Source organism: Mugil cephalus, chromosome 19 (genome assembly GCF_022458985.1).
Source record: "Mugil cephalus isolate CIBA_MC_2020 chromosome 19, CIBA_Mcephalus_1.1, whole genome shotgun sequence".
NCBI lineage: Eukaryota > Metazoa > Chordata > Actinopteri > Mugiliformes > Mugilidae > Mugil > Mugil cephalus.
Window position 1 is genome coordinate 21,665,086 of NC_061788.1, and position 13,345 is coordinate 21,678,430.

General features: G+C 40.9%; 1 protein-coding gene across 1 annotated transcript in view; it reads right to left on the reverse strand.

Annotated features, from left to right (window-relative positions):
* Window positions 1–12,066, reverse strand: part of ror2 (receptor tyrosine kinase-like orphan receptor 2) — a 45,150-nt gene extending 33,084 nt beyond the window's left edge. Inside the window, exon 1 of the mRNA XM_047570500.1 lies at window positions 10,897–12,066. Within this exon, the coding sequence (XP_047426456.1) occupies window positions 10,897–10,960 (64 nt within the window). The 5' untranslated portion in view covers window positions 10,961–12,066. The remainder of the gene's footprint in view (window positions 1–10,896) is intronic.
* Between the last annotated feature and the right edge of the window lie 1,279 nt (window positions 12,067–13,345).

Sequence of the window (13,345 nt, forward strand, 5' to 3'; positions counted from 1 at the left end):
ACAGTCGTACATGAACAAATGGGCAGTTGATCCGGTAGTGACAGGCAGCTGAACTAATGGATAACGATGGAAGACGCTAAACAGCACTCCCCATGGGAAATTTGAGTACACAAAAAACAAGACAGTCAACTGACATAAAATAAAATAAACTACATTAACATCAAGCATACATTAGTCGGGGATGCTGCAAGCACTTTGGCTAATGCTTCACCCAGCTTGAGACAAACCAAGACAAAGACAAGCTGGCAATGCTGGCTTGCAAATATCTGACCACTCCTGCAACCACTGTTCCGTGTGACAGACTGCTCTCAGTTGCAGGCAACGTTATTAACAAGATTCGGTCAGCTCTCGTCTTGGACAATGTCAACAAGTTAGTTTTCCTTAGTAGCTGCTGAAAAAGGAGGAACAAGGTCACATTAATGTGGAGAAATGTTTGTTTAAAAAAAGAGACAAAAAGTTGTTAAGTTGTTTAAAGTTATTTTGTTCAAACTGTTGAAGGTGTTTAAATAAACACTTTAAGTGCATATATTTCCTTCTTTCTTCAGTCTGTTTGCCCATGCAAAATGAAACACGATATTTAAGGATATTTAATCTTGATTAATCGCAATTAATCGACAGCAACCCTGTGATTAATCTGATTAAACATTTTAATGGTTTGACAGCACTATTATAAATATAAAATTCCTAATAAATGACTCTACTACAAAACAAAAAACTCCAAATGGTCATTAAACATTAAAAGTTAAAGGTATACTCCAGTAAATCAGGGTTGTCCTCCAGTAAAACCATTTTTTTTTTTTTTTTTGTGAGAGACATTTGCAGCAACCGTTGCAGCAGAGGTTCTTAATGGTACAGAGAACAAGTGTGACCTGCCTGTTTATGTAGCCCGTTAAAGATAGCAAAAGCTTATAACAGCTTGCAAAGTTTCCCTTTTTTAAGCCTACATTTTCTGAAATCTAGCCAGTTTGCATTAAAATAGTGATTTAAAATGAACACTATTATAGTACTGACAACTGCAATGGTCCAATACAAAAATAGGTGTCACCAAGTACTACCAAATAGAAATAACTTGACAAGTACACTTTTAAATCAAGTACTGTAAGTTACAGTACAAACCTCTTAAGTACAAACCCTCTGCTTCTAAGACAGCTGTGAGATTAGATGCCTTATTCGTATGCATATGTGGGAGCTGCAGTGTTAGGTGAGGGTGTGTTGACAATAATTTGATTATCGCTTGTTAATGTAAGATAACAGTGCATATAGGCTGGTGACTGAAAGACTTGGATCAGTTCATATTTTCACAACAGCTCAGAATCTCCTCTCTAAACGTTTTAAATTGAAAGCTGAATCCCTATCAAGTTGTTCTTTGTGCTCCTAAAAGGTTTGCAATATGAGGGTAAAACGTTTTCACTTCACACATGAGCAGTTTGATAAAACGCTGAACAACCCAGGGTCCAAGACAAACTGTGCTGAGCTGCACGTCTTTTAAAGTAGACCTGCTCCTATTAATTGAGTTAAGGAGGAATGTGCCAGGGATCCAAAGTCAAATATACATACATGCAAAAAGAATACAGTTACACAGGTAGAGAAGTATGCACCATAAAACATGAGAACACATCCTGGGACACTTTAACGGGATAATTACAAACAGACTCAACAACTGCCTGTGGCTCCAAATTTCTTCGAATCCAAACAGACGATGGCCAGGCGAAAGTTGGAGATTAAAAACATCCGCAATCTCTTCTTTTTCTGGGAAACTCGCATAAATAATAGACCTTCATGTTTTATCCAGGAAAAAAAGTCAGGATTAATGCGTCAAAATACAACAAAGTGTCCTAAATATATAAACACTAAATGCCTGGCGGCCTTATGAGTGCCTCAGCTCAACTTTGACCTCTATGTGTGTGTAGAGGGGGTGGAGCCCTCTCTCACTTAACAGACTATACAGTTTATGTTGAACAGTTCAGGAGGTGATCCGGCCAACTTCCTATGTGAACCACTGATAAAAACCTCCCAGCACAGTGAAGGGTGTGTGATCTATGATGTGTGTTATGTCTGCTGCAGGCTAAATCTGCCTGCCCTTCTATGAAAATTAGGCCAGACTAATTCACAAAGACATGGTCTGCCTCCTCGGGTCCCCACACTCTATAAATTCATCCTGTTTTCTAAATTAAACTGGTGGGAAATCCCCAAGAAAGCAACAAATTTACCTGTTAGTTAAATGTTTTCCCTAAAGCTCCAGGAGTGATAACTACATGCAGTGACAGTCGTACCTCCTCTGCATCTCCACCCCCACTGATGAGTAAAAGATGTTTTCTAAGATGAACGCAGACTAATGTCCAAAGAATCAGGCCCAGATATTTCTAACACCTAACACACAACAGGGGAATGTCTGTTTCAGATGCATTATCACTGTCGGGAATAATCCATTTGGATCCAAGACATGATGAAAAAAGTATGCTGCACAAAAGAGTCTCCCACGGTTACTTTTGTCTTTTGTTTTCTGTGTTGGAATCTCATCTGCCAGTTAAACATTTACACTGATGTCTTTGTGTAAACCACCCTTCTTCTTCACCCTTGTATTTTTGTATTCTTCAGGTGTGTACTGTGGCCACATGATAGAAACACCCTCAACTAGGCCCCACACCAGTTGTGAGGTAGAGGTCACATGCTTAACAGGCAACCTTTAAACTTTTAAAGAAACATAATATTTTGTGGCTGTATAGACTGCATGATTGAAGGAAGAACAGTACTTCAATCAATATAGCTTTGCTAGGATGACCAATTTTTCACGACACACACAAGAGCAGGCATTCTGACTTCTTCCTGACATATTCAATGTTTTTTTTTTAAAAAAACTGACAAACTTGAACCTCCTTACTAAGCCTACACAAACTGTGAGCTGACCAAATATGTAGTGACTCATTCTTAATGACAACCTTATTGTTTTTTGCTTATGTTTTTAACACTTTCACGTGATCTGGTGATTCTCTGAACAGTGTGTGAGTGGAGTGCCTCAAGGCTCCGTCTTCAGATTCTTTCAAAAATGTGAATTTTCCCCTGATGTGGATAAAATGATAAATTTCTGTTTTTCTTTGTCTGTCTGTGTGCAGATTCAGTTTTCATTCACCACCAAATGTCATTGTATTGTCCCAAATGTTCCTGTTGCTGTATTGTTCTGGCATATAGTTGCAGACTTATAAGCCAGCATGGCCTAAAACCTTTTCTTTTCTAAAGAAAGCTTCAAAAACCTTGATGTCTCAACTTTATACTTAATTAAAAAACTCTCTGCTTTGGTAATGTTCCATCTTTCTGGGCACCACTTCAGTGCTGGTTCTAGTGAACAAACTATCCTGCTTACACTCCACTCATGCCACAAACAGCCAAACATATACAGCAGGTTGCAGAAACACAATGAAGCTTTGGAAGATCTGAGAGTTTTTTTCCTCCAACCACGTCATACTTCTCTTGTTGCTGGCAAACAGTTTGCCTCCTCTGTTCCTGCTTAGCCACTAGCATAATTAGCAGCATATGTCAGCATTATGCCTCGACGGTTTTTCATGAAAAAACAATCCAGATAAGGTCATCTATGACATTCACACATGTTGTTGTCAACGTGAAGTTCAACAATCGGCAGTATAATTAATATTGAAAAAAAATGATCATTAAATAAACAGAAACTCTGTGGAAAAAGCGAGCCAACTACTTTAGTTACAGCGGCATGCTAACATAGCCTATTCTTTCGACCAGCCAATCCACACTGAGGCCTGCCCGTGGGAATGTCTTTTCTCTAATTAGTCCCAGTTCCAGGATTATAATTTGTACCAGACCCAAGACATACAGCAGTGTTCCACCTGACAGTCATCTTTCTCTGTGTTGTCACATTAACAAATACAAGAAAATCTCTGCAGTGTTACTGCTGTTTGTTTCCAGCTTTATTGTGGCCTGACAGTTTCTCTCCATAATTATTCTCATAATCCTTTTCGTTCTATGGTGCATGTTTGCTGACAGCCCAACATGGATCTCCTCTCTGCTTTGGCATTCAACAACAATATGCTAATTTTTAGCTAAAGTACGCTGGTAGTGCTTATATTGTGAACTTTGCCCATTTTCACTTGATTGTTAGTTTTGTGTAATTCAGTTCAATTCAATTCACATCACTTCAATTGTCCCCAAGGGGAAATTGAGACACAATTACAAACACAAACACACACAAAGACATAAAAACAGCACATTTTTAAAGTAAAACATTTGTTTTAAATTTAAAAAAAAAAAAAAAAAGTTTAACTTCTAGAAATCTTTTTAAAAGTTTTAAAATGTATACATTTGGATAGCTGCATCTGTGCCTACAACTGGGTCAGTGTAGTGAAAATCTAACTAAATATATTTATGGAGTTGATACCTCACAGATCAGGTCTAAGCCAGTTGTATTAAAGACAAGAAAGATAAAAGAAACATCTAAAATTATTTTTTCAGTTCAGTTTTATTCATATAGCGCCATTAAGTATGAAAATTGTCACATGAAGTTACATTTACCATACGTCCTGTTTTGAGTTTCTTCCGTTTCTTCTTTGCTCTCATCCTAACTTGTTAGCATCTCCGTTTAGTTTAGCTGCTGATGGAGAAATTGACTTTCACAGTCTCTGAGCATAGTAGTGTTTGTTGTCTGCAGGCTAAAAACATGCCAAATACTGTTTTTAAACTTAAGTCCATAGTGTGCTTCAAATGAATTAAACTATACAATTGATGCCAAACCACAACTAGTCAGATGGTGCCTAAATGTTAAGAAAGGTTTGTTGCAAAAAGTGATCTCGAGCTGAATGAAATCCCCAGAAGTGACAGATAAAGTCTTTTCTTTGTCCTTCTTTATCATTTCCACTACTCCCTCTCCCTTCCTTCATACCAAACGTGTCACTTTAACGGCTTCCCAGACAAAACCCCTTGTGTTTATCTAGTGTCAGGATAATAAGCACATGTTCAGCTTGTGTTTGACCCATTCATAGATGGCTGCTGTAGGTCAATCCCTCCTTATTACCGTTCACACAAGACCTGAGTCTGTTACCAGAGCTCTCTTCACATTAAAATGGTTGTTGGAGTGTTTACACTGGAGAGTATGGGGTGGAAGCATGCGTTGCTGCCTGCCACAGAGATGCCAAGCGAAGGATGGTTCAAACTTTACACATGGTGGCTTCAACGCTACAGCTGTTTCCTTTCAATAAGGATGTTTGTCTAACGCTTTCTGGCCTAAAAAAGCCAAATTATTCCAAAATAACAGTAGAGCACAAACAGCGGTGATTAGGGTTTGGTGGCCAATTGGATCAACAAAAAATCTCCCACATGAAGCAATGACCAGGCGTTTCGCATCACTCAGTCTGTATGTGTCAAAGTCTGCTTCTGGAAATGTAAAAATAAACATGTCATCTTTCTCCAGCCGTGGCAGTATGTTATGGTGTACATCAACACAAACGCATCCTGCAGCCACCATCTAGTAGTTTCACACTCCTTTGACTGCTTGTCACCAGCCACTAATTAACCAGAGCTAGAACAAAGCAACCACTGTTGCAATAGGGATGACTACGCATGGGTACTGATGGGAGTAGGGTGGCTATGAAATGCCGTGATGAAGCAAGTGAAAAAGCTAATATTACAAAAACCACAGGTGAAATTCAGTAAAAAAACATAACCTTTGCCTTCAGTAGCAAGGGAGGAGTTCTATATCAATCTTGAGCCAGTACGGATGCCCAAAAAGAAGCATCACAAAATGTCACACAAGTAAACAAGCTAGCCTGGCATAGGCCGTTTGAATTCTTGTTAGAATATGAGTCAGGTAGCACACTGATGTGATTTCATTACCACAACTGATACAGATTAAAAAAAATAGCACATCACTAGATTGTCAGAGCAATTTTCTTGAGAATAAATTCAACTCCACAGTGCTCAGATGATGTGGATGACTATGTTGCCATTACTGTCCATCACCACATCAAGGCTGTCCAAGCAATTTTAATGGCCCAGCAGATATGCATAGAGCCAGAGCATAATCAGTTCCCAACAAAAGGGTTCCAGGCCAACTTTCCTTCACAGAGTCTGAATGACTGCCACCGTATCCCATTAGACATATCCCATAAAGAAAGGCTATACCTGCAAAAGCCCTGCATGCAGCCCAAGTTTATAAAACGTCATAACAGTGCCTCCATTTTTTATGTTTTCTCATTACGTGTTGTTCCCCTGTTGTCCTTGGAAGAAGGCCACTGTTAGGACAACTGAAGTTTTGGCATCTAGCTTAGAATTAGTTCCTTGCTGTAAAAGGGGATACAATACATATTTCCCCTTGACTCCCACAAATTGCAGATGAAGGAAGTGACCTCTGGCTAACTCTTCTGGTTTGTCCAGCCATGCTATGCGTTGCCTCACTTCACAGCTAGACGGGGGGAAGGGGACACACAGACGAGGGGTAAACCAGGGGATCATAGAGTGAATAGTGAGGGCAATAAAACTTTGGGAAATCCTTGCACTGACTGTGTCATACAACAGTTAATCATGTCTCCTTGTGTTTATCAGTAACATTAGTGTTTAGCCTGTAGCAAAATAACAAAGTCATTAGTTCATACTTCAGACCCTAGACGGCTTCTGCCCCAGAGTGGCACATGTATTTATGAAACTGCGTCTAATTTGATTGGTGGAGCACCTGATTACAACACCATTAAGAGCTTGTTTCCCCTAACTATGAATGAGTATCCACATTAATCATCCTCACCCGCTGTTTTATGTCAGGAAGAGAAAGACGCTTAAAAGATCGACGGGGATGGAGCTCATTATTAAAGGAAAACTGAAATATTTTACCACAACTTGTTATAATAACACCACCCGTTAAAGTCCTCGCTCAGATCTCTGAAGTTAGCTACGTCACTAAAAAATAGGTCCAACGACGCGGCAGACATGTACAGACACGTAAACAGACAGGCCGTAAACATGCTAGTTAATAAACATGCTTCACTGCAAATGTAAAGGAGTGATTACCTCGGATGAGACAGAGCATTTGTGTGTTTGCCATTGAGCTCCGCTATCTCTGTCAAACTAAATGAATGTGGCTTGTTTGGTTTTTAAAGCTTTTGTTTCTTGTGAGACAAAAACAGGCACATCTAGGAAACTTCTTTGAAGTTTCCTGTAGCAAGGTGCCAATCAAATACCTGTAAGCACGCATGACTGACGGATGTCTTTGTACCGTCAACGCTCTACTTTAACTTGTCTTCACAGTAAAACAATCAGACGGGGAATGATTGATGAGCATTTATCTGTTATTATGTTACAGCTGCACTTCCTGAACCTTATTTCCTTGCTTCATCTGGACCTAAAACAACACACATATCCTAATGCACAGCTGCTTTTGGTCTGACTCCCTGCTTACTTAGGGGAATGAAATAACCAATTGGACCACCGCTAAGAGCTACACAAAACTAAACGCTTTACTAAATCATAGGAGACAAAAGAAAATACAGGAGTTAAAATAAAGAAAGGAGGGATCCCAACTTTCAACCAAGCAAAACCCCCTGGAACTGATCCCTCTATTCATACCTGTCTTTATGAGACTCTTCCATCTATCCTCAACGCACCAAATGTTATTTCATTGTTCCAACTCCTCTGCACTGTCAACTTTCGCTAATGGAAACTTCCTTCTGTCATTGAGGACGGGGGCAGACGTAAGGCTGGTGTGTGTCTGAAACAAATGTGTCTGAACATGACCGAAAGGAAAAGTGTTTATAGCTGCTCTGAAAGGCGGCGTGAAAAGCCTGCCGCTATAAACAAACTGTGTTTGTTCAAACGGGGATCAGTGCCCACTTTCACATTCTGCCTTCAGAGGCATTTATGGTCCTGTATTGTATAAAGTCTGTAGATTTTTAACTGGGGTTGAGTACCAAAAGATGACAAGAAATGCTTGTTTAACTTTTAAAATTCATTTTAAGGCAAGAAAATCTTTCAAGTTCCAGACATGTAATTGAGGTGTAGTTCTCATATGTCTGTTTATGACCAAAGAACAATTCTGTGATGGGTAGCTAGGTTGTTTTTTAGGATCGCCTACGGGGTTTTGTTCAAAAGTGATCACAGAAATGATTAAGCTCTTCCTAAACATCCTCACAGCAACAGAAGGCCCTCTGGCCTTGTTTCCTGCAGCAGCAGTGCTGTCTTTCTACTCTAAACCCAACATGGTGAGTCATAGGGCTGTGGGTACTCATTAGTAAAAAACTTCCATGTCAGTCACAGCTGTTGCCTTTTGGATCTCAGCTATTTCTGTGAGTCCCTCTGTGCAGCGTCCTCACATCATTTCACATTTTAATATAAATCATTCTCACATAGTTTTCATGTGTAATTTAAATGCTGCCCACTGACTGTTGCTCAGAACCATCACAGGAACTCGGTGAATTCGCTTAGTGCCTGTGGCATCTCTATGCCAAAGCTATGCCAACAAATGGCAACAGATACTTCCCCAGCATGTGTTGCTAGGACATAACAACTGATGAAGTCTTATATAATTTAATCATTAGGCCTGCAGTAGGGTGAAAATGTTCAGCAGTTTATTTTTGCAATACATCCTTTATATGTGAATTCAGAATTCTAGCTGTGTCCACCCATGCAGCTGCAGGTCATATGTGCATTTTGCTGCTGATGACAACATCATCTCGGTGCATCAGAGCCCCTCAATATTTGAGTTGATTTTCAAGCTTCCAGTCAGCAGTTGGCTTCCATTCACTTCACCACACTATGAAAAACTTGCAGAGACTTGAAACAGAAGCAGGCATGATGGATGGCTTCAGTGAAACATGCATTTTAGGTACTGTGCAATGATTTCTGTAGTTCTAACTGTCTTAAAAGCTTAAAACTTTATCATAATTCCAAACCAAAAAGGGGTCCTTTTCGTTTAACTACGAAGCACTGGACAACGTTCACAAAACTGACTGCTTTAAACATGATAGGGCTTCATATATGAGTTTGCAAGGATTTGTCATGTATGTTCTAAAAAAAAACAGCAGCATGTGTACATTTAACATGTGTGAAACAAACAAAATAGTATTTGACGTGTGCAAAGTCTTAAAAGTCAAAAGTCTAAGTACATGTGCTTCTTGAGTATGTTCTGTGTGAACTGCAGAACCTCGTATTTAATCTCATGTAGAACAGAATTTTGCATGTTGATAATGTTCCTATGGTCATACTAGGATGCCAGTACGAGTAGCTTTCATTCGTTTTATATGTGAAACACATCTACATGTGCATACACCGTTCAGCCACAACATTACGACCAGAGAAATGAATAACATCGACCATCTTGTGACAATTCAATGTTCTGCTGGGAAACTTTTGGACCTGGCATTCATGTGGATGTTAGCCACGTAGCACCCACCTAGACCAGGTCAGACACTCCCACCCCATAGCAACGACACTCCTTGATGGCAACTCAAAACATGAAGAACAGCACAAGGTGTTGACCTGGCCTCTGAATTCACTAGATCCTAAACTGATCAAGTATCTGTGGAATGATCCACAGAGGCCCCTCCCCTCAACCCATAGGATCCAAAGACCCCCACTAACAACATTCTGTTTCCAGACACCACAGGACACCCTCAGAAGGCCCATGTCCATTCTCTGATGAGTCACAACTGATTTGGAGGCAAAAAGGAGACCTACACAACATTATGAAGGTGGCCATAATGTTTTACCTGATCAGTGTATATGCACATATAAAAGTACAAGATAAGACAAGATACTTCATGTCAGACACATGTTGGGATATGGACATTAGCAGACTGAGTGAACACATGCAAATACACTGGAATGTCAAAGAGGATACACACTACTTGTTGATGTATGAATAATTGGGTCAAGTGGTGCCTAGTGCAGCATACCAGGATGTCCATCTTGACCTTTTTTCCTTCGTGTCCCTGCACTGCTTCTTCAGTTCTCAGTGGGGTCAAAGAAATGCTGCGTGCAAACCCAAGAAGCAGAACGAGGGGGGTGAAGGTGCTAATCATTTAGGCCCCTGCGCCCCACCCCCATGCCCCTTTCACTTCATACCAAATGGTAAGTCCTCAGAGCCAAAGCTGAAAACAGGAAATCTGCACAGCCCTCGCCCCCCGCAGGGGGAGTAAATGAATTAACATGACTGACAAAGACGCGAGATCACCTGGAGCTATGCGTTCAATTAACATGACAACGACACAGTGGCCCTTTGAGTCTGACACAAGCACCTTTTTTATGAAGACTAGAGCCGCGAGGAACACATGTCAACAAGCTGAAAGAGGACAAAGAGTGTTTAAGTGGTCACAGAAACTTATAGGGAGTCCCCCCTCCCTCCACACACACACGGCCCCCTCCCCTTAAGACCATCATTCAGCACGACTAAATGTCCATGAAACAAATCCAAACGAGTTAACTTGAAAACGTAACAATCACCTGCTCTTAAATCAAAGCTCAGAAGTGTTAGAGGAAAGCGAATAAATGAATTTAAGAGGAGCGCCTCCAACATTAAAGTGCGCGTCTCAGGCTATTAAGTGAGATTTTGACGCAGTTCTAAGGGGCTCTCGCTGAGATTTTTTTTTCTACATTGACGATGTGAAATCTCCTGCTTCAAACAGTCACCACTGATTTATATTGAACTTTTTTATCTTAAAATGCAGAAAGAAAAAGCCAAAGGAAAAAGTTCAGTCCATTGTGTAAGACTATCTAATCGCAGAAAAGGAAGAGAATGCCACAGGGTCCCAAGTTTTCCACGCTTTAAGGAGTGAAACTATCTTAAATAATATGTGCAATCTAAGACTCGCGAACTGGGATTTATCTCGTGCAGGGCATCACTTCTCAGCTAACCTCGGATTTTGTTCTATTTGCAGTATTAAAGAAACTCACCGTCACATCTCAGGTTTGGAGCCAAGAGGAGCATCCAGAGAAGACTCGTCGAGAAGGTGGCCATAGCGTCCGACTTCTCTCTCAAACGCGAGCAGGAGAATGTTAAAATCAGACTGAAAACTATTTTATCCAGTTTTTCTTTTTATTATTATATTATCCTGGAGCTGTTGCTCAGTCGGGTCTTCTTCTTCTTCTTTTTTTCTCCTTCTTCCTCTCGTTTTTCCAAGTCAGCAGCAGCCGGGCGCGGAGGGAAAGCGCACGGTCCAGGTGGCGGAGGAGTCAGGCATGGAGGTGCGGCGGCGCAGATGCGGGTTCAGGAGTGAGGAAGACAAAGACGCGTTCATCCCGAGGACGGTCCGCCACAGCGATCACAGCGAGAGCCAGCGATCCAAGACTGGCTCTGTCCCCGCGCTGGAAAGAAACTGGAAAACTGGGGGGCGCAAGGAGTGCAGGGACCTCTTTGCAGAGTGCCCCATCTAGAGACTGAAGGAGTCCTAACTGCAACCAAGGAAACCTCTTATCAACCATGTTCAGACAGACTTTCCAGAACCAAGAAGCTAAACATTAACAGCTCTATAGAAATAAAAATAAACATACTAGCAGGAGCATGTGACATTTCCTCTATTTTCTCCCATTTTTCTTTTAAGGTTTTCTGTTGGTGTTACTTTCAAAAGTTACAACCTTACAATATCTCCAAGTATTTAATTTCAATAAACGACTAGTGCAAAAAGGTAAGAAAAAAGGTGTAGCAGTATTCTAAACTGGTTTCTTCGGAGACACCCCCATCTTTCTGTCAGAGAGTGGTCAGAGATGCAGTGGAATCTTACAAAATAGAAGTGATATTGACTGGAAAACAGATCTAATAACCTAGGGCCAAGATTAAACATGCAAAAACAGCCACACCCAATCACACATTTTGAATCAGATACATTTAAATTTGATAAAAGTGGTAAAAGATAAAGAACTTTTCTTTACATATTGTTCTCCAACATTACAGTGGAATGTCTCCAGAGGTTGAGCGGATTCATCTGTAAGTCAGAGTCAGATGAAGTACGTGTGGTTGAGATGCATCTGTTACCTATAAATCTCCTGCTCACTGTCCTTTATGAGGCTTACCTCCTCCTGCCGGTATGTCTGTGATCAAAGAGCCTGGTCACTCTTTGTCTCTACCTGGAGTCAGTGGGTAAAAAATGGTAACTGCCTCAAAGATATGCAGATTTTTCCTTTTCCTCAGCCAAATAATGCATGTTAATAAAGTCAACAATACCTACTTGTACCAGAGTGCTTCTGTGTATTTATTTCACTAGTTCACTGCATTAATGTGACAGCCAGGATTCTACTTACCTAAACCACACCGACACGTTGTGACAGTATCTGACAACAAGAAGGCAAGAAGGAGCTTGTGTTCTCTGACAGTTCGGTGGCTGCGTTAAAGCAACTCAGCAGAAAGAATGGGCAACTTCCACCACAGGAATGTCAGAGTCTGATCTCAGTTATTGTTTGGGTGCAAATGTTGGTGTCAAAGGTGGCACGAATATGTTTTAGGGGGGAATGACTAGTTTTGCACACACACACACACACACACACACACACACACACACACACGCACACACACACACGCGCACACACACAAAGAAACTATAATTTGTTTGCAAATCATTTACATAAAGGGATTTGTTACTTTAATATGGACATGTGGACCATGTCAGCCCTGGCCAAGTTATGGAGATTTTCCTAAAAAGTGACACTTGGCCATCAAGTCTAACATCACAATGCTAGCATACAATGTGCAAAGTTAAAAGTCCATGATAATTATTTCATCCTTCTCTTAACTGTCTTGAGCAGCTACAAACTTAATCACGGATGCAATTCTGCTACGTGAAAACTCTGGAAGAGATCTCCAAGGCCACCACACAAGTGACCATCAAGTGTGACATATGCCATGGTACATTGTCTCCAACACTGCTGTTCCTGAACCCCCTCAGACAGATGGATGTGAAAAATGGATACGGATACTGATTCTGAAGTGGACAAACCATCAGCCACCTCCTACACAAGGAAAACATCATTGATCCACCTCACCAGGATGTGCAGCGAGGACACTAGGGAGTCATTTATATCCATACCAGTAATCGGATCCCATGGGTTTACTCTGACTAACAGCTGTTGGTTAACCAACCAGATATAGTGTGAGTCTGACAAGGAGCAGAGGAGGATACGGGCTTTGCCAGTCACGTGAGTGACACGCCCCCCGTCGCCATTTTGGATGGTTACCTGAGTGTAAACAAAACGTAAGGACAGGAAAGGGAGGGTTTAACTGAAGGTGGAAAATAGAAAAACTGAAGAAAAATGAGCGGATGACGAGACAAATTCAGCAAAGATGCCAGTGAGAGGCACTTGGTTAAGTTGGTCACTATAAATAATATCGATCCGTTCGACCTGAGGGCAA